General features: G+C 49.0%; 2 protein-coding genes across 12 annotated transcripts; both read right to left on the minus strand.

Annotated features, from left to right (window-relative positions):
* Positions 1-21: 21 nt before the first annotated feature.
* FGF17 (fibroblast growth factor 17) lies at positions 22-9,958 on the minus strand. Of its 5 annotated transcripts, XM_047854820.1 has the most exons (7): positions 8,805-8,831; positions 7,100-7,157; positions 5,615-5,748; positions 5,406-5,442; positions 2,222-2,399; positions 1,874-1,980; positions 22-835 (listed from the first exon to the last, which is right to left on the minus strand). In XM_047854820.1, exons 3-7 carry the CDS (start codon positions 5,647-5,649, stop codon positions 542-544), a joined length of 651 nt encoding a protein of 216 aa, XP_047710776.1. In that variant the 5' UTR covers positions 5,650-5,748; positions 7,100-7,157; positions 8,805-8,831; the 3' UTR covers positions 22-541. The 5 variants fall into 5 exon arrangements, with proteins under 5 accessions (XP_047710776.1, XP_047710772.1, XP_047710771.1 ...); XM_047854816.1 differs by lacking the exon at positions 7,100-7,157 and having other exon boundaries at positions 2,222-2,366; positions 8,805-9,958; XM_047854815.1 differs by lacking the exon at positions 7,100-7,157 and having other exon boundaries at positions 8,805-9,958.
* Positions 9,959-10,776: 818 nt separating this feature from the next.
* Positions 10,777-25,735, minus strand: NPM2 (nucleophosmin/nucleoplasmin 2). 7 transcript variants are annotated; one of them, XM_047855414.1, is made up of 8 exons: positions 25,108-25,733; positions 24,921-25,006; positions 24,645-24,770; positions 13,355-13,445; positions 12,361-12,554; positions 12,157-12,191; positions 11,275-11,308; positions 10,796-11,193 (listed from the first exon to the last, which is right to left on the minus strand). In XM_047855414.1, the coding sequence occupies exons 1-8, from the start codon at positions 25,253-25,255 to the stop codon at positions 11,149-11,151; spliced, it is 759 nt and encodes a 252-aa protein (XP_047711370.1). In that variant the 5' UTR covers positions 25,256-25,733; the 3' UTR covers positions 10,796-11,148. The 7 variants fall into 7 exon arrangements, 6 of the variants coding, with proteins under 6 accessions (XP_047711368.1, XP_047711367.1, XP_047711369.1 ...); XM_047855412.1 differs by having other exon boundaries at positions 10,777-11,308; positions 25,108-25,735; XM_047855411.1 differs by having other exon boundaries at positions 10,777-11,193; positions 12,157-12,554.
* Positions 25,736-26,531: the final 796 nt, after the last annotated feature.

The raw sequence follows: 26,531 nt of genomic DNA on the forward strand, positions 1-26,531 counted from the left end.
AAAATGGTTTTATTCTGGGGCTCGAAGTCGAGGATAGGGGTGCAGGCCTGGGTAGTGGAATGTGAAGAATGGCCAACCCTCTTTTTTTTTCTTTTTTCCTGAAATAAACACAAAAGTCCCTTCCTACAGTCTGGCCAGGAGGAAACTGGAGGCTGGGGGCAGACTGAAGAAGATTTGGGGAGAATTTAAAGAGAGCCAGCTCCAGTGTCTGCAAGGCTTTGAACCTGCTGCCCTTTTCGCCTATTTCAGGGAGCCTGAGTCCAGGGTAACACTACAGTTCCTCTCCTGGGGGTCTGCCATCCCCCCTCCCCCCCGGGGCCTATTCCATTGTTGGGTCTGGGGCAGCTGCCCTGACGCCCCAGCCCTGCTATGTGGCAGTCCTGTCCCCTTTCTGGCTTGAGGCTCTGACGCTTGTAGTTCCTCAGGGTCCTTCCTCCTTGGGGGCTCTGACTCCCCTCCCTCCACCCCAGCCCAGTCTTGGGATTAGGAAGGGAAGGGGATGGGAAGGCTGGTGAGGGGCAGCTGCCCCCAGTGTCCCTGACTACGTCAGGGGCTGTGGCCTCCGAGTACGCTTGGTCCGGCGGGTGGGGGCTGAGCCCACAAACTCGAACTGCTTCTGCCTCTCAGCGTGGTTGGGGAAGGGTAACTGGCCCTGGTAGAGGCGCTTGATGAAGTGAGCCTCTCGCTGGTTCTGGCGGCTGCGGGAAGCCTGGCGGGGCCGACCCTGCCTGGTGAAGGCCATGAACCAGCCCTCGTGCCGGGCATTCTGGAAGGCCGTGTAGTTGTTCTCCAGCACGATCTCTGTGAACACGCAGTCTTTGCTCTTCCCACTGGGCTGCGGGGAGGAGGGAAGGAACAAGAGGAGGCGAGTTTGTCCACCCAACTTTCTGCCTTACTTGCCTTTGGGGCCTATTTTGTGGGACTGAGGAAGGAATGACAGGAGCCGTGTGCCCAAGGATTTCTGCCTGGTGAGAGGCAGAAGTGGGAGAAAGGAGCAAGCTTTGCTTGGAGTCAGGTCTGAACTTAAATACAGCCTGGTCATTTGGAAGTTGTACACCTTGAGCAAGGTATTTAGCCATGCAGAGCCTGTTTCCCAAGATGTGGCATAAAGATCAAGATTATTATGCAGTTCAGCGCATACCCAGTGGGCACTCTGTACACAAGCACACTCCTCAGTCTGGGCCAATGGTGCTGCTGGGTGGAGGAAAAGGAGGCAACAGTCTTTGATGAAAACAAGGGGCAAATGTTTACAGAATACCAGACTATGTCAGGAGCCACCCCACCACCCATTTGACCCAATAGATAACCTTGACACTATGCCCATTTTTATAGACAAGAAGCCTGAGGCTTAACCAAGGTAAGCAAATAGTTGGTGAGAACAGCCAGAACTGGAAGCCAGGATTGACAAATGTTAAGGGAAGTGGACTTCTCCTACCCAACAGTGCTGGAACTGCCCCTGCAGGGTGGTTACGCTAGCAGGCAGTTAGTGTGCATCTTGCTAGTTGGATCCTGTGGACCCCACTGACCTTGGGGAAACTAGTGGCCTTATATGAATGTCAACTCTCAACCCTGATCAGCGCTTAAGCCTCAACATAGGGACTGCAATATCATGTAAGTGCTAAAATTCTGACTCCTTGATGTTGGGGAAATACCTCATAAATCAGAGCTGAAGATCCTTATGGGTCAGTAAGTGTCCTCAGAGGGCTTCTTGACCCCACAGGGACTCGTTTAAATGGAGAAACCAGAGTGGCCTAGTGTTGGGGTGTGTGCGTAGTCAGTCATGGCTTGGGCCTAGTAGAGGGGAGTAGGGGGTGCTGTGGGGCACGCAGTAACATTGATTCCTTCATCCACTCCCCCTCCTTCCAGTTCTCACCTTTCCGATGAGCTTGCCCCTCTTGTTCATACAGATGTATTTCTCGCTCTCAGCACCCTTGATGCGCACACGGCTTCCAAACGTGTCTGTCTCCACTATGAGTTTGGCTATGATGGGGGGAGGGGGAGAAAGACCTCTGTCCATTGAGGTTGCCGGCTCAGGTATGGCAGGGGGCCCCCCAACCAGCCTGACTTCCGCACTTGGGTGGGGGGGGCGCCGAGAGGCCCTACTCCAAGAGGCTTCTCCCTGTTCTCCCACTGTGGCCCCTGCCCTGGCACAGGATCTGGGGACGGACCAGGTTAGGCCGGCCAGCAGTGTGAGTGGCCTCTGGTGAGGGCTGGGTCTCACCAAACTTGTTGCCGTCCTCCGCGGTGGCAGAGATGCGACGCCCGGTGACCTGCACGTGCTTGCCACTGGTCCGGCTGTAGAGCTGGTACTCACGGATCTGCCGCCTGCTCAGCTGGTCAGTCATGGCACCCTGGTCCCTCACGTACTGGTTAAAATTAGGAGACGGGTGATTCTCCCCCTTTGCGGTTACCAAGGGAAAAATAGTGTCAATTTGCTTTGGGTGACACCACCACTGGTCCATCCAAAGGAGAGGGGCGTGGAGGTGAGTGTGAGGGGGCCAGGCCATTTGTCCTGGGAAGCAGAGGTGCAGGGTGAAGGGTGCATATGGTCATGGTCTTTCCAGGCCAGCGGGTGAGCCAGTCATGACCTCTTGGCTCCCCATCTGCCCTGGAGCAGAGAACTGGTGGCCGCACAGGCTTGGGGGACCCTTGGTGATGCAGTGCAGATCTGGAATCATGACTCTGGTTGCTAGACAGAACCTTCACAGTTATGGTACCCAATTCCAATGTCAAAGAGGTGCCCTGGGTGACCCAGCTGATTAGAGACAGAAGTGCTGTCCTACCTCTATCTAGGACTGGAGCTTGTCCCTTCTCCAGAATGCCAGGGTCTTGGCTCCATTAGCCAGGATAACCAGATTTTTCCTTCATCCTCCCCACTGGCCTTGAAGGATCCTACCCCCAGGCACACACACATGCACAGGCATATACATACATGCGCATACAGAAGCTGGTCTGTTAGGCTTACCAGAGAGCATTATGGAGGCCCTAAGACCTTTTGTTTAGGCTCCTGTAATGCCCCTGTAAGCATTTCTTTTCAGCGCTAACTGTGGAATTCTGAGCTCCTGCCCATCTCCCCTGCCTTTGCCTCTGGGTGCTCAGGACCCTCAGAGAACCCCATCCCCCTTTTGGTCAGTGTTCCTCCCACCACTAGGGGTGAGGTGCCTCCTTAGCGAGGGAGATGGAGGCTGCAGCAGCGAGAGGAGCTATCAGTGGTGGCCCAGGCTCTCCTGTGAGCCGCCTGCCTGTGTCACAATGTAACAGAGGCTCGTGGCCAGTGGGGGCAATACTGTTGCCTGCCCGCTAACCAGGTTCTACCCATGCATGTCTCAAAGCCAGGACGATTACCTTCTTCTGGCCTGTCTCACCTATCTGCAACACTGAGTGGGAGAAAAACAGACCCCTTCCTGTCCTCTGTCTCCAGGAAGGTGCAAACCAGATGACATTTCTCAGCTGCTGGTGACAGCCTCAACCCTAGGCTAAAATGTTTCTCTCCCCACCCATATCCTACTGGCCTGTGCTGGAACAGACTTTCTGTACCCCAGATCCCTAAGGCCACCTTTATTCCAGGCCCCGTAGAAACCACCTAGACAGACCTCGACCCAGATCAGCATCTGTTAGGGGCCACTCTCTGGTAGAGGGAGGAGCAGGAAGGATCAGCTTTGAGGAAGGGGGCGGTGAGGGAGCGGCTACAGGCTGACCCTGTAACCTGCTCAGGGTTAACCCTTCATGTGTGTCACTGCTCATTTCCGACTCCAGCTAGGCCACAGGCCAGGAGTGCCACCAGGAGCACCCCCCCCCCCCCCATTGCCTATGAGAGCAGGGTCTGGAAACTCAAAGCAGCAAAGTGCACCTTGCACCCCACCCCAGAAAAACCTGAGGCCAGCATTTGGGGTGAGGGTCTGCCTTCCTGCCAGGGGGTGGGGTCTGGCTGGGCCAGGACCCTCGGTGGGGTCCAGCCTATCCCCAGCCCCCATCTCCTGGCCCAGGTTCAGGCCCTCCGCCCCTCTTGGCGGGCAGCCTCCTTCTGGCTGTCTGTTCCAGGTCAGGAGCAGAGAGGCCCCCCTGAAGCCCCCTCCTCTCCTTGTCCCCCTTCAGGCCCTGCACAAAAGCAGCCCCACGCCCCCCCCACAGCCCACAACCCACAAGTCGCTCTCCCCGCGGGACCTGGCCTGTCCCTTTCATGTTCCCGCTGCGGGGGGACCTCCCCTTCCACTGCTGCAGACAGCTGCTTGTCAGACGGCCCCTCAAGCATGGCTATGGTCCGGCCTGCCGGCCCCCCCTCCAAGGGGGGCGAGGGGGCACTTCAAGGGGGAAAGGACAGCTTTGCCACCTTCCCTGAGTCCTGAATGGGGCCTCAGCCAGGCCATAAACGCCCCGGCCAGCCTCACCATTGTGCTAATTCCCCTTCCAGAACAGGTTGGGCCCACCCCCAGCCCCCTCCCGGCCAGGCTGGGGGCTTTCTTCTTGCTCTCCCTGGATGTGTGAAGCAAAAGGCCTGGAACGGGGGCTAGAGCAAAAGGGGGAAGGAAAAGGGGGGGAGTTGTCTCTCTCTCTCTCCCACCCCCCCACTGCTTCAAAGGCAGCCCCTTTCCCTCTCCCAGAGAAAAGGCATTTACCTTCAAAAAAAGTCCCCACTGGATATGAAGAGAAGCGGGCCTCTGGCCTGGGAAAGCCAAGCGATCTCTCCCCAGAGCGGTTCTGGACCAGTGCATTTTAATAGCTGCACTTTTATGGAGGATCACAAAAAGGGACCGAGCCTCGCACAGGGGGCTGAGGCTTGGGGTGGGGGTGTGCATGGGGGGGCTAACATGGGGTGGGGGGAGTGTGGAGATGCAAACCCTGAATCTTGTCCCAAAAAACCCCTTGGGGCTTGACCTCATTGCCCTGTAGGTAAGGAGTCACCCCGCCCTGACTGGGGCTATCCCCCAGGACAGTGATTCCCCAGGACATCTATGGTGGTGAGAGCGGGGTAGTAAGTGGAATACACAACTGGTTTTGCATGAAAACCTGTCTTTTCAGGTACCTCTAAGTACAAGCCTCACCTGAGCCATCACCTCAGCCCTCTTCCTACCACTCCAGACTCCATCCCTCAAGACTGGGTTGCCCCTTGCATTTAGCCTTGAGGGGAACACTTGAGGGGAGCCGGATGGAGAGAAAAGCAGAGACCTCAGGACATGTAGAGAGGGTCATGGAGGGAGGACAGATAAAGACCTTAGTCAATCCCCAAATCTGCCATAGCCCCTTCTATACACCTCCAAGAGGCTGACACCAGCCCCCACCCTCAAAAACCTTCTGGATCCAGGGAGAGGCCAGAACCTGCCTCTGTCCACCGAAAGGAAGCTACCCCCCCCCAGTTGGGTGGGGTGGGAGAGATGGAGAAAAGCTAGTGGGGGGCGCCCGCCTACCTGAGTTTGACAGCAGAGAATCAGTAGCTGCAAGCACCTGTGTGAGAAGACAAGGCAGACCTTGGTGTGGGTGCCAGTAGCCAACCCAGGGTGAGAAGGCAGAGCCCCCCGCCCCTCCCTGCCCCTCCGTGTGGGATTCCCGGTAAGATTAGGTCTGCCCCAGGCTGCAAATGGCAACAAACTTCAGTTCAGAGAGGCAGTGCACTTACAGAGTGAGGTTGGGCAGCAGGCGGGTGGCTCCCATCGCCGGAGAGATTTCTTGGGGCGGTTGCCCTCCTGCCCCCAAACTCAGGAGCAGATATGGGCAGTCCCCAGGGGTAGAGTCCCAGAGAAGCCAAGGTCTCTTCAAGCCACAGGTTTTCAGGGGGGAGAGGAGGAGAGAAAGGGGAGGAGGAGGAGGAGAGAGAAGGGAGGGGAGAAGGAATGGGGGAGGAGGGCGTAATTGGGAGACTGAGGTGTGAGGTGTCCACCTTCCTGGCCAGTGAGACAGCAAAGCAGCCGCTGGCTGGCGGGGTCTGCCAGCCTCTTGCTGGGCTACCCGAGCACAGAGGATGGAGCTGTGGAGCCTTCTTGATAAGGAGGCTGGCCCCTGTAGTCTCCCACGTTTTTCGTGACCCTCAGACCTGGACTAGAGGGTCCCTCCTCCCCTCCCAGGGTCAGCTCCTCCTGCCCTCAGGTTTGGTGCCCCACCTCCCCAAGGGTGAGCGCAGGTATCATTCCGGGCCAGGGGTTGCTGAGTCTGGCTCCGGGGGTGGAAATTCCCAGAAGCAGCCTTAAAAGGAGGAGCCTCCCTCCAGGGGGCAGGCGGTGGGCTTGGCTAGGAGCGGTTGCTTCCCCTGCCTCTGTCACCCCTTGCTCCCCCTCTCTGCTGTCTGGCCACCGGGATGGAGGTGTTAGGGCTGTCCCGATGGCAGCAAATAGTGGGTGCCACAGGTTGGGGGTCAGGGAGGGGGAGGAAGGTGCAGCTGTGGGAGGAGGACGCGATGGAATCTTGAGAGCTGGCCTGACGTCCGGGAAGAGACAGACTCAGAGGAGCTGGTGCACTGGCACAAGCTACTTTCCTCTGGGCCTCGGCAGTTTTGCCTGAGAGATGGGGGCAGTAGTGCCTCAGGATGCCGGCAGACCAAAGGAGATAACTGGGCTTAGCAGACGTCAAGTGTGTCATATGTTCTGGGCCTCACTCACCCTCCTCTCTGGGGCAGCAGCCATCCCTAGGGCCTCCTCCCTCCCTGTGCCCACCAACCTCTTCACATGGCCTCTGGTCCCACCCTGCTCTATACTGTGCAGGTAGGACCCCATTCTAGGACCCCTGTGCAGAGGACACTAAAGCACACGGGGCAGGGGTGGGGGGGGGCATGGGGGGTAGTTAGCCCAGAATGGCCCAGCCAGTGAATGGCAGAACTAGGTTCCTAAGGTCCACATGGATCGTGTCTGGAGCCTTGTCACTGTGTCCATGCCCTCCGGGCTGCAGTATCTAAGGTCCCAGAAGCTAGGTGACCAGGGACTCTAATGGTTCCTTCCCTACAGAAGGTGGGTGATGGTGGCTGTGGAAGGGGGCATGTGCTTAGAGGGATCTCTGAGGGAAGTCTTCTGTGTAGGGAGTGGAGCTCACACCTCAGCTCTGGGCTCCCTGCAGGTCTCAGTGCCTCCAGGATGGAAAGAGAAAGGGAAATGCTGGATGTGGAGGTATTTACCTAAAGAGATGAGCAGGATGGCGAAACTCTCACCTCCAAGTCTCCTCACCTTCCAGAGCTAGATCAATCCACAAAGTTGTCTGTCACCCCTCCCCCCTCCCCCAGACAAGCCCCAAGGCTACCTCCTGGCCACCTCCAGCTTTTGGGCTCCTAGCCCCACCCCCCACCCCTCAGGCCTCTGGGACTCAAGGCCCTGCTGAACCTGAGCTGGTCTGGAGAGTGCAGGGGTAGCTCCCTGTCACTGGCAGAGTCCAGGCTTGGAATCAAATAGAAGGGATGTCAAAACTGGAAGGGTCTTAGAGATTCTTCATCTGGTCCAGCCTCCTCACTCACTGATGAGGCCCAGCGAGGGTCTCACAGCTAGTCAGTGGCACAACTCAGACAAGGTGCCAGGTGCCCAGACTCCCAATCCAGTGCTCATCGTTGTCCGAGCATGCCCTAGACTGTCCCACAGCTCTGCTTTGCTCAGGCTGATGCTCCTGATCGTTTCCATCTTCCATATTTGTTCTGTTTGGGGTCTTGATTTGAACTCTGCCTCTTCTGCGGAAATCCCCAAATCTACTTCTGGAACTGGTGCTGGCTCTGACTCTATTCTTGGTGGGCCTTTGAGCTCACCCACATCTCCACCAACAACTAGCTCCCAGGTGGGGTACTACAGGCTACCTCCTCCCACTTTCAGTCCTGGGATGACAGGTAAGAGCAGATGCATGAAGGAGATAGCTCAGGCTTGAGGTTCTGGGGTGGATGGGTGAGCTGGGGGGTGGAATGAAATAAGGAGGCAGATGCGGGAGCCCCATCTAGTGAGGTCTGGACTCCAGGCCTCTGAGCCTGAGTGCCTGGTTCCTATCAGTGGGGGAGGGGCCTGTTGTCAGTGGCCAGCCCCCCAGCCAGGCCTGGGTCTCCATGGTAACAGATGCCAGCAGTCAAGCTTGGCCTTGGGGCTCAGCCAGGGGCTGGTGCCAGGGGCCTCTGGGGCATGGCTGGATAGCCTGTTTCATGGTGTGACATCTGCTCCTTGTCCCTTCCCATTGTGCACCTGCAGGCCTGCCTTTCTGACTCAGCTTGTGCTTTTATCCCCATGGGAAGGCCAGTGCTGGGCTCCAAGAGGGGAGGCAGCATGAAGAGTGTTCCATGGATTTTATCCCCGTTCCCTGGCCTCTACGACCTATGGCAAGTCCCTTCACTTTTCTGGTCTCAGCTTCCTAATTTGTAAAAAGGAAATGGCTATTATCACTGCTGTCAAAATTGCCACCATGAGTATCAACTGAGATGGACACTCCATGAAAAGTATCAAGTGCCACAAGAATGGAAACGAGGGGCATAGACCTTCTTATATGGTCCAGACTCGGTTGACCTAAACTTTGACTCCCTTGACTAGAGGAGAGGGAGGGAGAATAGTAGGGTTCATTAACATTTATAGGGGGAGGTGGCAGGAGGTGATAAAGGAAGTGAGAAGTAGCCTGGGCTGGTTGGTTAATCCCCACCCCCTAGTGCCAAGTTCAACACCCCCCAACTGAGGCGTCTCACGCCTGCTCCTTCTAACAGCCCAGCTGGTGCAGACACTGAGCCCACCTGCGGACCTGCCACTTGTCACCACCTGCTACAAACCCCAGCCCACCATTTTCCTGTTGGAAAGCAGAAGGGCTGGGGCTGGGGCTGGGGCAGGGCAAAAGGCAAATGGACTCTTAAAATTTGGAGCACCTACCATCCTTGCTGTTTGATCCCCATTGCCTGCCAGCATTTGGACATCAAGTCAGGAACGGCTTAGCTGTTGCGTGCCCTTATGTACAGAGCTATGGCTGAGCTAGGCTGCTGGGGCACTTGCCTGGGTGAGATGAAGGGAAGAAGTATCTGTGTGCATCTGTGCTTTGCTATAACTGGCTGTGGGGTTGCCCCTCCCAAGGTGCGGGTTACACCGTGGACCTTATTCTTAACTATTATTTTCAGTTTATGAGACTTTGTAGGACTCTGGCTGCTGTGCTGTCCGTCTCTCTCAGTCATTTCAGAGTGGTTCAAGATAAGGGTCCAGACAACCTGGTGGTGAACCCTGCCTCCTCCACTAGCTCTGTGGCCTTGGGGGCAAGTTGTTTCACCTCTCTGTGCCTCGTTTTCCAGGTCTGAGAAATGGGGCTTTATGGAGTGAGTCCCAGAAGGCGCTCAGCACCTAGCTTCCAGCATGTTATTACCAAAATCCTGCTAATCCTCTCTCTTTCTGCTTGCTCTGCCTGAGGCCCATTGCATTGCTCGGTTCCTGCTCCTGGGAGTGTCCTTCTGCCAGCTACTCATGGAGCCTGCCACCCTCTTCTTGTCAGTCTTCTCCTTTGAGGGACTTTCTCTGATCTCCTAATAGGCTAATTCCAGGCTGGAGAAGTGCTGTCTCACTTCCTCCAAAGCACTTGACAGTAACTGAAATTTTGCTGTTGGCTTTTGTGTTTCCACTAGACTGTAGGTGGCTTGAAGGTGAAGAATTTGTCTTGTTTACCCTGTGTCACTGTGGCATGAGGCCATGGTAAATGGTCGCTGCCCACCTGGAGCCTGATGTGAACCCATGTGCCTTGTCGCTCTCTGGGTGACCTGAGGTCAGTGGCTCATTCTCATTTGCTTGAGGGTGGGATGGTGCCCACATCTGTCTCCTGGGATGTAGAAAGCAAGCAGCAAGAATGCTAAGCTACCATCCTCAGTCTCTTCTGGCATTAAAAGAAACTGAAGCTGAACAGGAACATGCAAGCCTCGTTGCTGATCTTCCTGTGCAGGCATTCAAAGACCTCCAACCTTCTGGGACCCATGCCTAGGGATCCTGGAGAGAGGACAGGGCCATTTCCCCATTGGCCCACTTTAGGTTTGGCCAGTGGGGGTGTAGAGGAGGGCCAGGGAGAAGCCCAGTGGAGGCCCTGTAACTATAACCCCCAGTGGGAGGCTATCTGTGTGTCACAATGGGTGAGCCAGGCTCCAAAGTGGCTGTGCAGGCCTGGGAGAGGGCAGGAGCCCAGAGCCACCCAATGGGTCATTCGTCCCCTTGCCAATCCCCTATTGCCTTACCCTAACAATTTGTTGAGCCCTGTTCCCATGGCTCCGAGAATTGCCCTGGGTGAACCCTCACATGAGAGTTAAAAGTGTTTACCTGTCCACCTCCTGTAAGAGACCCTCAATAAGCTTCTGTAGGGCCTGCCTCATCTGCCCTGTCTGGGAGGGCTTCCTTGAAGGTCCAGGCCTCTGGGCTCCTGCTTGACACAGATCTTCACACAAATGAACAGGAGCTCACCCTGAACAGGAGAGGCAAGCCTGGGAGAGCAGCATTAGCATCGAACTTCCGAGGTTCCAATAGATGTCCTGGTCTGTGCATTTGATAATGAACACGTGATTAGGGCCAGGAGAGAAGATCCCCAGGCTAGTCTGACAGGGACTAAGGCCCTTCCCAGTGGGGGGCAGGCAGCTCTAGCCTTCTGACTCTCTATCTGGAAAACCAGCCAGAAGGGAGTGTGGACACAGAAGACCCACAATGTCTGGAGCTCCCTCCCTCAGGACAAGGGCACAAAGTTGAAGCTGTGCAGGGGGTTGAGACCCTTGGTTTTTTGTCCCAAAACTGGGGGGGTTGGAATGGGTGGGAGTTTGAGGACATGAGAGGGAGATGAAAGAACAGAACAGAGCCCAGCTGGCTGGCTGGGTGCCTCAGCCTCAGTCCAGGTGGCGGGCCAGCCACCAGGTAGGGGTGTGCTGGCACATGGCCTCCCTCTGCTGGGCACACGGGCTCACTGCAGCCAGCAATAAGGACAGGCCCTCTGGAACAGATGGCAGAAACAAGGTCCCAGCAAAGCAAACTTTATTGGGGCTCTGAGGTCAGGGCTCTTCCCTCCAGGTCCTGCCGAAACTTGATAGTTGGAGTGTGGGCCCCTTGTGTTGCCCCCAACAGCTCCGTCACATTCAGACTCAGAGGGAGAGAGGCTGGGTGGGGGGAACATGGTGTTGCAGCACACCCGCAGGAAGGCCACTCTGTATGGTGTTCTAGCTGGCTCTCTCTCCGTCACTGCAGCCAGGCCACTCCTGGCTCCTCATTTCTTGGATCCTGGCTTTTTAGGTTTGAGTGTGGGTTTGGCCTATGGAGAGAAGGGAGGGCACCAGAGTTCCACTCCCTCCCTCTGCCCCCAGGAGGACCAGCCCCTTCTCCTGGTACTCACCTTTTTCACAGGACTCTTGTCTTTAAGGCTGGGTCTGGAATAGGGTGGGGAGGCCAGGAGAAGGGATGAGGGTGAGAAAGAGAGAGAGCTCAGCAGGACACCAGTAGCCCAGGACCTCCTAATGCCTACACTGCAATGCAGGGCCCTGGCCACTTCCAGGAAAGTCAGGGGCTGTGATATGGAGAGCTGGGAGGCTGCAGAATTCACCTCTCCACCCTGTCACCTGCTGGGACCATTCTGACTCTCTCTTATTTTAACAAGAGGTGTTTTCTTGTTAGACTTCCACCTGCTTTCTTTTATTTATCACAAATAGGTCTCTTTCATTATAAAAGTAATATTTAACTACATTACACAAAATATAGCAAATAGAAATCACTTGTTTCTTTACCTCCCACCGGTATTAACATTTTGATGTGTTTCCTTGCAGGACTTTTTGCTTTTTCTTCTAAAAACATGTGAAATAACATGAAAATGATTTAAGATCCTGTTCTTTTTAAATTCTGTAAACACTTTCCAGGATGCTATATTCTTCATAGGCATTATGTCACATTCTACTGGGAAAATGTGACCCAGCTTAATCTACTATATTGGTAGACACTTAGAATGCTTCCATTTTTCATTATTACTTGAGTAATGCAGGGATCAGTTTCTTAGTGCATATGATTTTACCTGTATTTTGGATGGGGTCCTTGGGAAGGGGTTACCATGAGTGGAATTAGGTCAGAAGATAAGAATACTTTGATGCCTTCCAAAAAAGGCTGTGCCGGCCATCAGAGACAGCACATCTGTGTGGTCACAAACATGCACACACGCCAGACCCTTTCTAACCCTATAGGCTTCAGCTGTAAGATTTTGGCCACGTTAACAGATGGAAAGAGTTACCTCACTGCCTCCTCTTCTTTTTCCACCTTTTTTTTCTGGGAAGCAAACACAAGCAGCATGGGGACAGTTAGGGCAGGGTCCAGGGCCAGCAGACTCCTGCTGGGCACCTGGCAGGACCCCAGGCCTCTGTACACTCACACTCAACTCGGGAGGCCTGGCCCAGGTTTCTGAGGAGGCTGTGTGGGGGGGTGTCCCTTCCCTCACCTTGGCAACACCTGTCTGCTTCTGGGATGCTAGCCTCTTGACTTGTTTAAGAGGGGTCTCCTCCTCTAGGGACACATCTACATCAACATCATCATCATCGTCATCATCATCATCGCTGTCATCTTCCTCCTCTTCCTCCTCCTCCAGGTCCTCCTCCTCCTCCTCCTCCTCCTCCCAGGACAGGTCTGAAGTGTCTGTGAGGGTATTGAAAGGGAGCAGGGATGCTGAGCAACAGGTCTCGGCCTAGCTCCTGTTCCACGATCGGTCTTGCTCTCAGAGCTGCCCTGGGGAAGCCAACACCTGCCACTTCCTAGAGACCCTTTCTGGCCTGACAAAGTAGAAGCTCAGATGGAGTGAGGGGTCCGGGACCCCAGAAAGCTGGGGTGGTAGAGGTGGGCAGGTGAGGTGGTAAGCTGTGGCTCTGGCTGGGAAGGATTCAGAGGAGGGTGAGGGTGGGCAGAGAGCACAAGGGAAGGGAGGAAATGGAAACAGCAGCTAAGGAATTTAGACCTCATCCTAAGGGAAGTGGAGCCTGCCAGGGTTTTTGAGTAACTGTACCCTGATACAGAGGCACAACTGGGCTGAGAAGGATATGAGAAGAGTCAACAGCACAGTGATTTGATAGAGCCTATATCGCTCCTCCAGCTACATACCTCATAGCACCTAACATTTTACATGCGGGCTAGTACTAGCTATCATGCAAACTGCTTCTCCCTGAGTATCCCATTTATTCCTCACAGTGGCTCTTTGAAGATGAAACCAAGTCTACACCCACCCTCATGGTACAGGCAAGAGGACTGCAGCCCATGGTACAGGCAAGAGGACATGGCGGGGAGGTAAAGGAGAACTTCCATTCCAGGCTACCGGCCATCACGTTGCCTTTGGAGATTTTCTCTAGTAATTCAAGAATCCATCCAGCGTTTGAATACCTATTCCCTTGGCCCTGTGCTAGGCACTATAGTCAGACCCGCCTCAGGTCCAAGCTCCAACTTACCATAACATTCCTGGCCACTGAGGAACACGGGTCCAGAGCCAGCCCGGAGCTGGAAAGTGACTGGAGGAGAAAGCTCCAATCCCATCATGACCTGCAGAAGGAGGGATGTAGGGGCAGGAGCAGAAAAGATGGGCTCACTCAGGCCTGGCACCTGTCTGGGGCATGGTGTCTAATAGAAACGTTCAGAATTTATTCCCCAAACCCCAACTACACAGGTTCTCTGGACCTCATTGTGTTATCAAGCCCTTGGCCCTTCCTGTTGAGGTGGATTCAAACGGAAGACTGTGAATCTGATAATCCCATTCTTGTTAAAGATCACAGACAGGCTTCTAAGCTGAGGGGCAGCTGTTAGAGAAGTCTGATGGCTACAGATTAAATTGTGTCCCCCAAATTCTTTTTTTTTTTAACATTTTTTAATGTTTATTTTTGAGAGAGAGAGAGAGAGAGAGAGAGAGAGAGAGAGAGAGAGAGAGAGAGAGAGAAAATGCATGGGGAAGAGAGAGATGGAAACACAGATTCTGAAGCAGGCTCCAGGCTCTGAGTTGTCAGCACAGAGCTCAATGGTGGGTCTCAAACCCATAAGCCGTGAGATCATGACCTGAGCCGAAAGTCACATGGTTAACTGAGCCATCCACGTGCCCCTGCTGAATTCTTATGTGAAGCCCTAACCTCCAATGGGATAGTATCTGGAGATGAGGCCTTTGGGAGGTAATTAGGGTTAGATGAGGTCATGAGAGCTGGGCCCTCATGATGGGACTGGTGCCCTTATAAAGGAGACCAGAGATTTCTCTCTGTCTCTGTCTCTCTGCTGTGTGAGGACACAGAGAACAGGCAGCCATCTGCAAGCTAGGAAGATGATCCTACCCAAATCTGACCACACTGGCACCCTGGTCTCAGACTTTCAGCCTCTACAACTATGACAAGATAGATGCACATTAAGTCCTTCACTCTCTGGTACTTTGTTATGGTGGCCCAACCCGAATAAGACACTAATCAAATGAGAAGAGCAGATGCAAAGTTGTATGTACAGTACTACTTTTGTCTTACATGTGTGGATATACATATGAATAAAGTTAGAATTCTATTAAGTGTGAACCCTAATTTTCAGTGGACAGTATGGTGTTTCTTTTTTTTTTTTTTTTTTAAGATTTTTTTTTTTTTTATAATTTTTTTTTCAACGTTTTTATTTTATTTTTGGGACAGAGAGAGACAGAGCATGAACGGGGGAGGGGCAGAGAGAGAGGGAGACACAGAATCGGAAACAGGCTCCAGGCTCCGAGCCATCAGCCCAGAGCCTGACGCGGGGCTCGAACTCACGGACCGCAAGATCGTGACCTGGCTGAAGTCGGACGCTTAACCGACTGCGCCACCCAGGTGCCCCTCTTTTCTTGATACTCTTCCAAACTTTCCACATTTTCTATTGTATCAGTGATGATACTCAGATTTATTGACTTCCTACCGTGTGCCAGGCCCTATGCTAAGCATTTCACCTGCTTTCCTCTTTTAACCCCTCACAACAAGCCCACAACGGAGGAGCCGTTCCTTTACAGAGGAGGGAACTGAGGCTTAGGGATATTAATTTAGAGTTTCTGGCTCAGACAGGAAGGAGACAAGCAAAAACTGAAACTCTGTAGCCACCAATGCCTAGAAATGCTGGATAAAATGTATTCCGATGTTTTCACTGTTTGGTTGAACAGCAGGACAGAAGGAAGAGGCCCCGTGCACCAGAAAGGAGGGCAGCACGCACAAGCACCGGTGCTGTAGCTGCTGAAGGGAAAATGTGCCCGAAAACAGCCTCGGCCTTGGGTTTTAACATGTGCTCATGGACAGGAGACAGGCCTGGGCTCCAGAGAGGCGTGCGGTCACGGGGCCCACTGAATGGGGCTGGGGTCCTCCACAGGTGCACCTCAGGAAGAAGCTCCAGGGTCGGGGGCGAGGACGGGGGATGGAAGAATCCCAAACCCACCCACCAGGAACTCCTCTCCACTGAAGGAAGGGAATAAGGAAATGCATGTGGGATAAAAGAAGTCTCCTGTGAGAACTTAAAAACCCATGGATGTACCTGCCACTCACACCAAGCTTGAATTCACTTGGTGGGCACTGCGAAGCCAACAGACCCGTATAAGATCCCAGGCTGGTGACTCCTGGGGCCAACAGCAGGCACAAGCACAAAACCAATCCCTTGGGGTGCTGTCAATTTTCCTCACACAGAATTCTCTTGGAGAAAACAGTGGAACCACGAAGACGCCTCACCGTGTAAAGTGACAAAATGTCCAAGGCACGGTCCTGCTAGAGTGAGCGGAAGGAAACGAGATGACTCTAGACCGATGCAGCCAAGAGCCAGAGAGAAAAGAACAACAGTCTAGTAGTTATGACATTAGGTTGATGAAAGTCAAATAAACATAGAAGTAGGAATCAGAAGCATAACAACAAGGTATTATGAGAAATAACAAGAACCAAATGCAGCTTCTAGACTGAACAAATGGTTAAAAAGAATACACCAGCTAAAGCAAGTATCAGTAAACTGGAACCATGCTGTGAAGAAACGACCCGGTACATAGCACAGAGACAAGAGGAACGAAATATGAAAGAGAGGCTGAGAGATACAGAGGACAGAATGAGATCTAAGATGCATCTAATCACAGTAAGGGACTAGAAACAACACAATGTGCAAAGTGATAACCAAGAGCTTCTAGAAACAACCAAAGACACAGATCCTCATGTCCAGGAAACCTAGGTCCTGAATAGATAAATAAAAGTAAATGTACATCTGAACATCCCATAGTGAAATGGTATATACCAAAAACAAAGAGGCTATCTTAAAATAAACCAGAGAGGAAAGACAGATGTCCAGAAAAGGAACAATAGGCAGACAGACTGAGGGTTTCAACAGCAACGTCAGAAACCAGAAGACTAGAATGGCGTCTTCAATGTTTTGAGGGAAAGTACCTCTCTGTGTAGAATTATACAGAACCAAACTACCATGAAGGAATGAGGGTAAAATAAAGACATTTCCAGGCAGAGCCCAAGTAAGTTCGCTCCTCCCAGACCTATTAAATGAGGTCCCAAAAAGCTGACAATCGAATTGAGAAGGAAGAAGTGGATATGAGCAGCAGTGGTGAGCAAGCAACTTGGTCAACCAAGACAAATCCAAGTCAGCATTATTGTAAAATAAAATAGTACTAGTAAAGACTAGTATTGAGTGGGTTTAAAACAAGTTGAAGCTAAAACACTACATGGTAACAACAGGTCGGTTAAGAAAAGGGTGCTCAGGAAAGTTCCATGGATTGTCTGGGAGAGAGAAATATAGCATTAATTTTAAACTGGTCATGCATGATTGTTAAAAAATTAAGGATAACTATGCTAAAAAGTAGAGTGAGACTCTACAGTTCCAAACCAGTAGAAAGGAAAAGGGGGAAAGAAACCTTAATCTAATAAAAGAGGAAAAAGGAAAAAGAGGAAAAAATGAAAAAAAAAATGAACATAGAAGCACAAAGTACATATTACAAATAAATCCAAGTATGATAGCATCACAGTAAACATAAACAGATATTATTGGCCAGATAGATTAAAACAAAGTTTAGCTACTTACTGCTTATAAGATACATGCCTAAAATGTGAGCACATACAAATGTTGAAGATATGGAGACATATTTACCAGATGTGGCAGAGGCTTCTCATTGCTTATCCAATATCCATTCTTCCCTTTTCCCATAATATCAGCGCCCTAATATTGTACCCACCATAGACTGTATTCCCCAGTTTCCTGTGCAGTTGGCAGTGACCGCAATACTAATTTCTGGACCAGTGAGTTGCAAGCAGAATTTGGTGGGTGGTGCTTGTGTGAAGACACCTTAAGAGGTATACAGAGAAGTGAGAAAAAAAATTAAATCAATAATGTAAGATTCTGCCTTACAAAACTAGAAAAAGAGTAAATTAAAACCCACACAGACAGAAGAAAGGAAATAAAGAACAGAGATCAATAAAATACAAAAGTGGGTAAACAATAGAGAAAAGTTGAGACCAAAAGCTGGTTCTTGAAAAAGATGGATAAAAATATTAAACCTCTAACCAGACTGCACAAAGAAAAGGGGAAGAAGACACAAATTATAAATATCAGGAATAAGACAGCAGAGTTTACTACAGATTTTACAGGAGAGGAAGAAAGGAAATATTATGGACAACCCTATGCCAATGAATTTGACAATGTGGACAAAATGGAAAAACTCCTTGAAAGACATAAACAAAGCTCTCTTAAGAAAAACAACCCAAACTGTCCTAAATCTATTAAAGAAATTTAACTTGCAGTTAACCAGATTGCTTCACATGAATTCTATCAAAACATTTAAGAAAAAAATACCAAAGTTACACGAACTGTTTCAGAAAACAGAAAAGGAGAGAATACTTTCCTTCTCATTTTATGAGGCCAGCATGACCCTAATACTAAAACCAGATAAAAACATGACAAGAAAAGTACAGTCCAATGTTGTTCATAAATATAGACACAAATATTTTTTAAAAATATATTATTTTTAAGTAATCTCTACACCCATTGTGGAGCTCAAACTTACAACCCTGAGATTAAGAGCCACACACTCTCCTGACTGAGCCAGCCAGGTGCCCCAAAACAAATATCCTTAATAAAATATTAGCAAATGGAATCCAGTAATATATAAAAGGATAATATATCATGATCAAATGGGGCTTACCCCAAGAATGTACAATGGGTTTAAAATTTGATGGGGTGCCTAGCTGGCTCAGTTGGTAGAGCATGACATTCTTAATCTCAGGGTCATGAGTGTCAGCCCCACTTTAAGTGTGGAGCCTACCTAAAATAAAAAAACTAAAAGTTAATAAAAATAAAATTTGAAAACAAATCAATAAATGTAATTTGCCACTTAATAAAGGAGGCCAAAAAAACCCCTCAATAGATGCAGAAAAGAATTCTTGGACAAAACTCAACAGCATCTCAATAAATTAGAACCAGAAGGGAACATCCTCATCCTCATATAGGACATCTGTACGAAAATCCTTCATGTGTCTTAATGGTAGAAGGCTGAACACTGGTAGAAGAGAAAAAGGCAAGGACAGACATGCTGTCACCACTTTTATTTGACATTATATTTGAGGTCCTAGTCAGTGAAGGAAGACAAGAAAAAAGAATGCAAGAAGTTGAACTGACTTTATTCACAGATGACATGAATAAATCCATAAGGAATCAACAAAAAGCTGCTAGGATTTCTATGCAAGTTTCGCAAGGTCAAATAATAGCAAAAAAACCCAACACAATTATGTAACTATATACTACTACTGAACAATGATAAAATGAAATTTAAAAATACATTTGCATACGTTATACTATACACAAAAATGAACTCCAAATAGATCATGGACTTAATTAACTAGAAGAGTTAAAACTATAAAACCCCTAGAAGAAAACATTGGAGCAAATTTTCATGACCTTGGATTAGGTGACAAGTTCTTAGATTTGATACTAGAAGCACAAGAAACAAGATAAAACATATAAATTAGACTACATCAAAATTCAAAACTTTTGTGCTGCAAATGATATCATCAAGAAATTGAGAAGACAACTCAGAAAATGGGAGAAAATATTTGCAAATCATCTGATAAGGGGCTTGTATGCAGAGTATATAAAGCGCTCATACAATTTAAAGTAAAAAGACCAATATTAAAATGTCAAACTCAAATGCAATTTAAAAAAAAATGAAGAAAGACCTGAATAGACAATTCTGCAAAAAAGATATACAAATGACCAATAAACACATGAAGAGAGATGCAACATCATTAGCCATTAGGTAAAGGAAACCAAAACCACATTGAACTATCAGTTCACACCCACTAAAATGACTAATCAAAATTATAGACAATAGTAAGTATTGCAAGGATGTGGGGAAAGTGGAATCCTCATATTCTGTTGGTGGGATTGTAAAATGGTGTGACTACATTGGAAAATAATCTGGCAGTTCCTCAAAATGTTACATACATAAAGCTACCACAATGACCTAGCAATTGCACTCCCAGAGATATGCTCAAGAGCAATGAAAACATATATTCATACAAAAGTTTGTACATGAATGTTCATAACAGCCTTCATAATAGCCAAAAGGTAGACATAAAACAGGTGTCCATCAGCTGCTGAATGGATGATTTCATATATATCCATATGATGGGTATTACTTGGCAATAAAAAGAAAGTAGTGCTATATGCTACAACATGGATGAACCTTAAAAACATAATGTATGTGGGGCTACCTGGGTGGCTAAGACTTCGGCTCAGGTCATAATCTCGCGGTTCACGAGTTTGAGCCTTGCATGGGGCTCTGGGCTGATAGCTCAGAGCCTGGAGCCTGCTTTGAATTCTGTGTCTCCCTCTCTCTCTGCCCCTCCTCTGCTCACGCTCTGCCACTCTCTCTCAAAAATAAATAAACATAAAAAAAAAAAAACACCACACATTATGCTGTGAAAGGAGTAGTCACAAAAGACCACACATTTTGTGATTCCATTTATACGAACTGTCTAGAATAGGCAAAAATAGGCAGAAAATAGATGAACAGCTGCCTAGTGCTGCAGGTGAGTGTGGGAAATGGGGAGTGACTGCTAGTAGGTATGGAATTACTTTTGGGGGTGATGAGAATGTTCTACACTTAGGCTGTGATGGGCATACAACTCTTAATTTACTAAAAACCATCTGATTGTACACGTAATAGATGAAGCTTATGGCATGTGAATTATCTTTCATTAAATACTTTAATACCATTTTCAATAGCACCTAAAATCAAATATAGCAGTATGTTGGGGTAGATCTTACAAAGTATGTACACAACCAGTTCCCTGAAAACTACAAAATATTAGTAGGAAAAGTTAAAGTTAAAGACATACATTAGGGTAAAAAGTGACAGACTTAAACAAATAGAGAAACATATGCTCAATTATTAATGACTAAAAATTGTTAAGATACCAATTCCCCCCAAAATAGTCTATAGATTCAATACAATCTCAGTCACAACCCAACAGACTGATTTTCAAAGAAAGCCTATTTTGAAATCTATGTGGAAATGTTCAGGACCTAGAATTGCCAACACAATTTTGGAAAAGAAAAACAAAGTTGGAAGACACACTAATTTTAAGACTAACTATAAAACTATAATAATCAAATCAGTCTGTCATGAGAGTAAAGATACAAATACAAATCAATGAAACAAAATACAGGAATACATGCATACATACACAGGCAACTGATTTATAGCAAAATGCCAGCATAATTGTATAGTGAAAGGACAGTCTTAAAAAAAAAAAAAAAAAGAAAATAGTGCTAGAGCAATGGGTATCAGCTTGGGAAAAAAATGTTTCTCTACGCTTATTTTATACCATACAAAAAATTTATCTTGAAATGGAGGAATACAGACAAATGTAAGAGCTTAAACAATAGCACTTCTAGAAGAAAGCTTAGAAAAAGACATTTGCGACCTTAGTTTAGGCAATGATTTCTCAGGACACCCCCCCCCCCAAAAAAAAGAACCATAAGAGGAGAAAATACCAAATTGGACTTCATAAAAATTAAAAACTTGTGCTCTTTGAAGAAATCATTATGAATGAAAAGGCAAGTCATGTACTAGCAGAAAATATTTGAAATAAGTATTTTTGATAAAAGACTTGTATCCAAAATATATAAAGAACTTCTACAACTCAATCACTTGATTTAAAAATGGGCAAAACATCTAAACAGGCATTTTACAAAAGAAGATATCAAATGACCAGACAACAAGATGGTCAATATCACTAGTCATCAAAGAAATATAAATAATAACCACAATGAGATGCCACTATACATATGGCCTAAATTTATGAATGGCTACAATTAACACTGACAATGCAAAGTGTTGGGGAGGATGTGGAACAACTGGTAGGAATGCAAAATGGTGTAGTAATTCAGAAAATAGTTTGGCAGTGGTGTGTAAGGTTTAACATATGCAAGAGGATGGGAGGGGGGGAAATAAAGTTTAACATATGCTTACTAATGATTCTGCAGTTTTACTCCTAGGTATTTACACAAGGGAAATGAAAACATGCGCATACAAATACACTCAAACTTCATAGCAGCTTTATTCATAGTATAAAACTAGAAACTACCCAGAGCACCTGGGGGGCTCAGTTGGTTGAGCGTCTGATTTTGGCTCAGGTCATGATCTCACAATTTGTGAGTTTGAGCCCTGCCTTGGGCTCACTGCTGTCAGCGTGGAGCCTGCTTGGGATCCTCTGTCCCCCTCTGTCTCTCTGCCCCTCCCCTGCTTAGACTCTTTCTCAAAAATGAAAAAAAACAAACAAAAAAAAAAAACAAAAAAAAAAACCTAGAAACTATCCAAATGTCTGCTAACAAGTGAATGAATAAATAAATCTTGACATATATATGTACTTGTAAAATAGAATGTTACTCAGACATAAAAAAGGAGCACATTACTGTTTCACCAACAACAGATAAATCTCAAAGCATTATGCTAAGTGAAAAAAGCCAGGTACCAGACACTATGTATTGCATGATTCCCTTTAAATGAAATTCTAGACAAGGCAACAGAGTAGTGAAAGTAGATCAATGGTTGCCAGAGGCAGTGATAGGTGGAAAGGGCTGACTGCAAAGAGCCATGAGGAAATTTTGGGGGGTGAAGGAAATTTTCTCTACTTTGATTGCAGTGGTAGTTACAAAATTATATATATTTATGAAATGCATCAAGTGGTATACTTAACACTGGTGGATCTTATTGTATATAAATTATATCTCAATAAAGCAGATATAAAAACTGACTCAAAGAAATGGGAACATCTAGACCTAAAACTTAAATGACAATAGTTTAAAATCAAACCAGTTGCACATAGTTTGTTCACTTCCTTACTCACTCATTACATGTTGAGTGTCTACAATATACCAGTTCCTACAACATACCATAACATATGGTATATAGGCATTATGGCTAAGGCAGTAAATGAAAAGGCAAAGTCTTTGCTGTCTTGGAGCTTGTATCCTTGTTGGGGAGAAAGATAGGCACAGATGAAAACTGAAGCCAGTGATGGGTTCCAAGGGAGAAAAAGTGGTTACGGAAGGGTAGGAAGAGGGGATGCGGTTTGTGGTCGGGGAAGACTTTTTTTTAAAGCAGGATTCACGTCAGACACAGGGACCAAACTCACGACTGTGAGATCAAGACCTTAGCCATGATTGAGAGCCCAACCAACTGAGCCACCCAGGTGCCCTGGGAAAGACTTCTTGAATGAGGTGACATATGAACAAAGGCTGAAGTGAGGGGCAAGTGAATTCCTAGCATGGGGAACAGTAAATGCAAGACTCCCAGGAAGGGGGTATGTTTGAAATTTTCAAGGTACAATCAAGAAAGCCAGTGTAGTTTGAGCAGGATTAGGGAGGGGAGAGTAGCAAAGGGTGAGTTTAAGAGAGGTTTCGAAGGGCCAGAACATAAAGGATCTTGGATTTCATTCTAAGTGAAATGGGAAGCCACTGACATAAGTGTTCTAACAGAGAAGCGACATGGTCTGACTTTTGTTTAAAAGGATCCTTCTGGCACCTGGTGCATATGTAGAATAGACTAGAGATTGGGGAATTTTTTTCTGTAGATATCCAGTATTTTAGGCTTGTGAACCTTATGGTCTCTGTGGAGACTACTCAGTTCTGCTGTTACCAAGGGAAAACAGGTATGGATAATATACAAAATGAAGGAGCGTGGCTGTGTTTCAATAATACTTCATTTACAAAAACATGCAGTAGGCTGGATTTAATCCTGTAGGTTGTGGAACCCTGGAATAGACTATAAGGAACCAAGGGTGGGGGTTGGTGGACCAGTTAGGAGACTCTGCAATAAAACTGAGCACCTGGGCCAGGACATGGCAGGGGGTGGTGACAGGTGGTCAGATGGGGGTACATTGTGAAGGCAGAGCCAACAGGATTTGCTGGTGATATGTGGTGTTAGAGAAAGAAGTTTTTGTCCTGAATAACTGGGAGAGCAATTATATTCTGGGAGAGGCTCAGGTTTGGGGGTGGGAGAAGAGATTATAGATAAAAATCAAGAATCTGGATTTGGATTTGTTAAGTTTGGGTGATCTCTTAGATATCTATTAAATACACTGAGTTGGACACAGGATCTGGAGCACAAGAGAGGGATTGGGTCTATAGAAATAAATATCAAAGTTTTGATTTGTATAGATGGTCTTTAAAAATAAAACCCTGGGAATGAAGGAGATCTAGGGAGAGCTCATAGATGGGGGTGGGGGGGGGAGTTTTGGGGCAGTTTTACAGATGGGACTCCCAGATCCGCAGGGACAGATGATACCGGTCTTACATTCACCGTTCCACCATATAGAAGGAGAGAACACTCCATCCCCCAGTTCATGAGGCTAGTGTGCCTTGACACCCAAATAAGATAGGCCAACCTCACGAGTATGTAAGATTTAAATTAAAAAAAAATATATTAGCAAAGCAAATCTAGAAATTCACAGTATGATCTATCAGTGTTTATCTTAGGAATGCAAAGTTGGCTGAAGAGTATTCTATTAATATAACTCACCACCTTAACAGGTTACAGAAGAAAGAACCTATGATCATCTAAATCTAAAAAAGCACTTGATGACCATTTTTGATTAAAAAGAAGAAATCTCAATTTTAAAACGCAGAGCAGGACTAGATGGGGACTTCCTTAACTTGAAAAAGGAAGTTATCGTCTTATCAGATGTGCCACACTTAATGGAGAAACGTTAGAAGCACTCCTTTAAAAATATACATACATGTATTAAGAAAGGAACAAGGACATCTACCATTACAATCTTCCTCAATAGTACACTGGAGGTCCTAGACCGTGTAGTATAATTAAAAAAAAAAAAAGATACAAAAACTGCCATTAACAATGATGATTTGCATAGAGAACTCAAGATAAATTACTAGAGATAAGAGAACTTCTGGATACACAATCAATGTGGAAGTCATCAACAGTGTCCTGTCACCAGCATCAAAAAGTTTAAAAACGTGATTTTGTGGAGAGGTTAACTTGCCCAAGCTGGGAAAAGGTGAGCTGGGATGGAAACGGGGCTCCCTGCCTCCTAAGTCCAAGGCTCAAAGTCATTGGCTATACGGCCCTCTGGCGGGACTGCATTCCTGCAGAACGACTGTATCCCACCTTTGTCCGTCCACACCCTCTCAGGCGGTGAGTGCCCGGGGCTGGCAGCCTCCCGAAGCCTGCGGGGGCGGGGGGGATGGGGTAGGGAGGCTCACCATGGGGAGCACCGAGGCCTGAAGAGAGGCGATGGTGATGGGCTTGGCCTTCTTGTCTTCCTGGCTGGCTGGGGGCAGGATTTCCACGAGGTTCATCTCTTCTTTGGCTTTCTCCCCCAAGCAAATCTGAGAGCGTTTGAAGACAGGCCACCTCAACACCGGAGGGAACCCCTGTTCCACCTGCAGAGACCAGAGAGCCCCACCTGCTCCCCCGCAGCTGGCCACGTCCCTCCCGAGTCCATCCTACCATTCCCTCCTGGGGGCCGGGACACCCACCGTACTGAGCAACAGCTTACAGTCCTGCTTCCCTTCCTTCTGGGGTTTGACGGTCCAGGTCCGCTTCTCCTGGTTTAGCTCACAGCCTGCGGAAGGACGGCAGCGAGGGGGCCGGGCCGGCTCAGGGAGGCTCCCCATTTCTCCTCCCCCTCCCTCCCCGCCCTCCACCCGCCGGACCCTCACTCACCCCAGAGCATGGCTGTGGGCGCCTTTTCGGCCGCGCTGCTCATGCTGCTGCGGTTCATGACTCTGGGCGCGGGCGCCGGGGTCCCGGCGGCTGTGAGGAAGGGGCGCCCGCCGTGAGGCGAGGCCCGGTTCCCCGCTCCCGCCCGCATCCCGGCCGGCCGCCCCGGATTCCGAGCCCCTGGCGGGCGCAGCCGTCCAACCCCGCAGCCCGGGGCCAGCGGTGCGGGGTGGGGTGGGAGTGGGGGGGACGCTGAGGTTGCCCGGGCTGGAAAGGTGCTGGGCGCCGGCCCGCTGCGCCCGGGGGCCCCGTCGGCGCCGTTGCGGTCCCGGCTGTACTTCCCCTGGCGCCGGACCCGCTCGCCAGCCCGCCTCCGCCTCACCGGCCCTGCGCGCTGGGCGTCTCGGGCTCCCTCACTCCGGCCTCCTCGCAGCCGCACCTGAGAGCCGCCGGCCGCTGCAGGCTGTTAGGAGGCCCGGGAAGGGGCGGTGGGGGGCGTCCGCTCCGTCTTAAAGGAGAGGCCCTTCTTTCCCCAATCCTCTCCTCCATTCGTTGCTCTTCGTGCCTCGGCGCACCTGGAGGGCTCGTTAAAGCACCGAGCTAGGTGCCAGCGCCACAGTTTCCGGTCGTGGAGGGCTGGGTGGGGCCGAGGTAATTTGCATTCTAACGGGTTTCCAGGTGAAGTTGCTGCTCCTGGTCGAGGACCGCGCTGTGAGCACCACCTTCATGGCCCCTGGGGATTTACCGAGGCCTACTGGGTGAGATCGCCTAGCTTGGACTTGCGTTGCCACCCAGTGGGAAGCAGCATTAAGGCTTTTTCCTGCTCAACGCCTTCCTTTTTTCATACCCTCTCGGTGTGGGCCTTTTCCAAGGCCAGGAGGGCCCGTCCCCCAGGGTTTTGGGCCCCAGAGAAGAAGAGCCCTGTTTCCAGAAGGATAATTTGTCCCACGGACAGGAAGGGGGTGGGGATGAGTTAGGACACCAGAGGTCACCAGCTGTGGCAGCTGGTGAGGAATACACCATAGGGCCCAGTGAGTGACTTTACCAGGGCCAGTCATCTAACAAACAGCAGCTCACAGGGCACTGTGGTTGGGGGTGGTGGAGAGGATGCTGCCTTTCAGCCGGCCACATTCCCCTTTGGCCTACTCTGCACATGCATCATCTCTGGGAGTCAGAAATAACCAGGGATCTCTCTCTCTTTGAATTCCTTTTCTTTCCTTCCTCCCCCAACCCCTTTTTAAAAATGAAGTATAGTTGATCAGATTGCATTTTTATCCTTCCTTTCCATTCTGGAAACTTCTCACCTACACATAAAGTTCAGTGCTTAAAGTTCAGTGCTTTTCAACAAAAGTGCCAAGGTAATTCAATAAGGAAAGGTTAGTCTTTTCCAAAAATAGTGCTAGAGGAACTGGATATATCTCTCTGGA

Source organism: Prionailurus viverrinus, chromosome B1 (assembly GCF_022837055.1).
Source record: "Prionailurus viverrinus isolate Anna chromosome B1, UM_Priviv_1.0, whole genome shotgun sequence".
In the NCBI taxonomy this organism is placed as follows: domain Eukaryota; kingdom Metazoa; phylum Chordata; class Mammalia; order Carnivora; family Felidae; genus Prionailurus; species Prionailurus viverrinus.

Excerpts from the sequence above, each read along its gene's own strand:
- FGF17 (XM_047854815.1), bottom strand. The coding sequence starts at position 8,840 with ATGCTGGCAGGCAATGGGGATCAAACAGCAAGGATG. Across the intron at positions 2,400-5,405 it reads TTCTCTGCTGTCAAACTCAG|GGGGAGAATCACCCGTCTCC; the intron begins GTAGGCGGGCGC and ends GTAACCGCAAAG. Across the intron at positions 1,981-2,221 it reads GGAGGACGGCAACAAGTTTG|CCAAACTCATAGTGGAGACA; the intron begins GTGAGACCCAGC and ends CCCCCATCATAG.
- NPM2 (XM_047855410.1), bottom strand. The coding sequence starts at position 25,255 with ATGCGGGCGGGAGCGGGGAACCGGGCCTCGCCTCACGGCGGGCGCCCC. Across the intron at positions 25,007-25,107 it reads GCCCACAGCCATGCTCTGGG|GCTGTGAGCTAAACCAGGAG; the intron begins GTGAGTGAGGGT and ends GTCCTTCCGCAG. Across the intron at positions 24,771-24,920 it reads GTAAGCTGTTGCTCAGTACG|ATTTGCTTGGGGGAGAAAGC; the intron begins GTGGGTGTCCCG and ends AAACGCTCTCAG.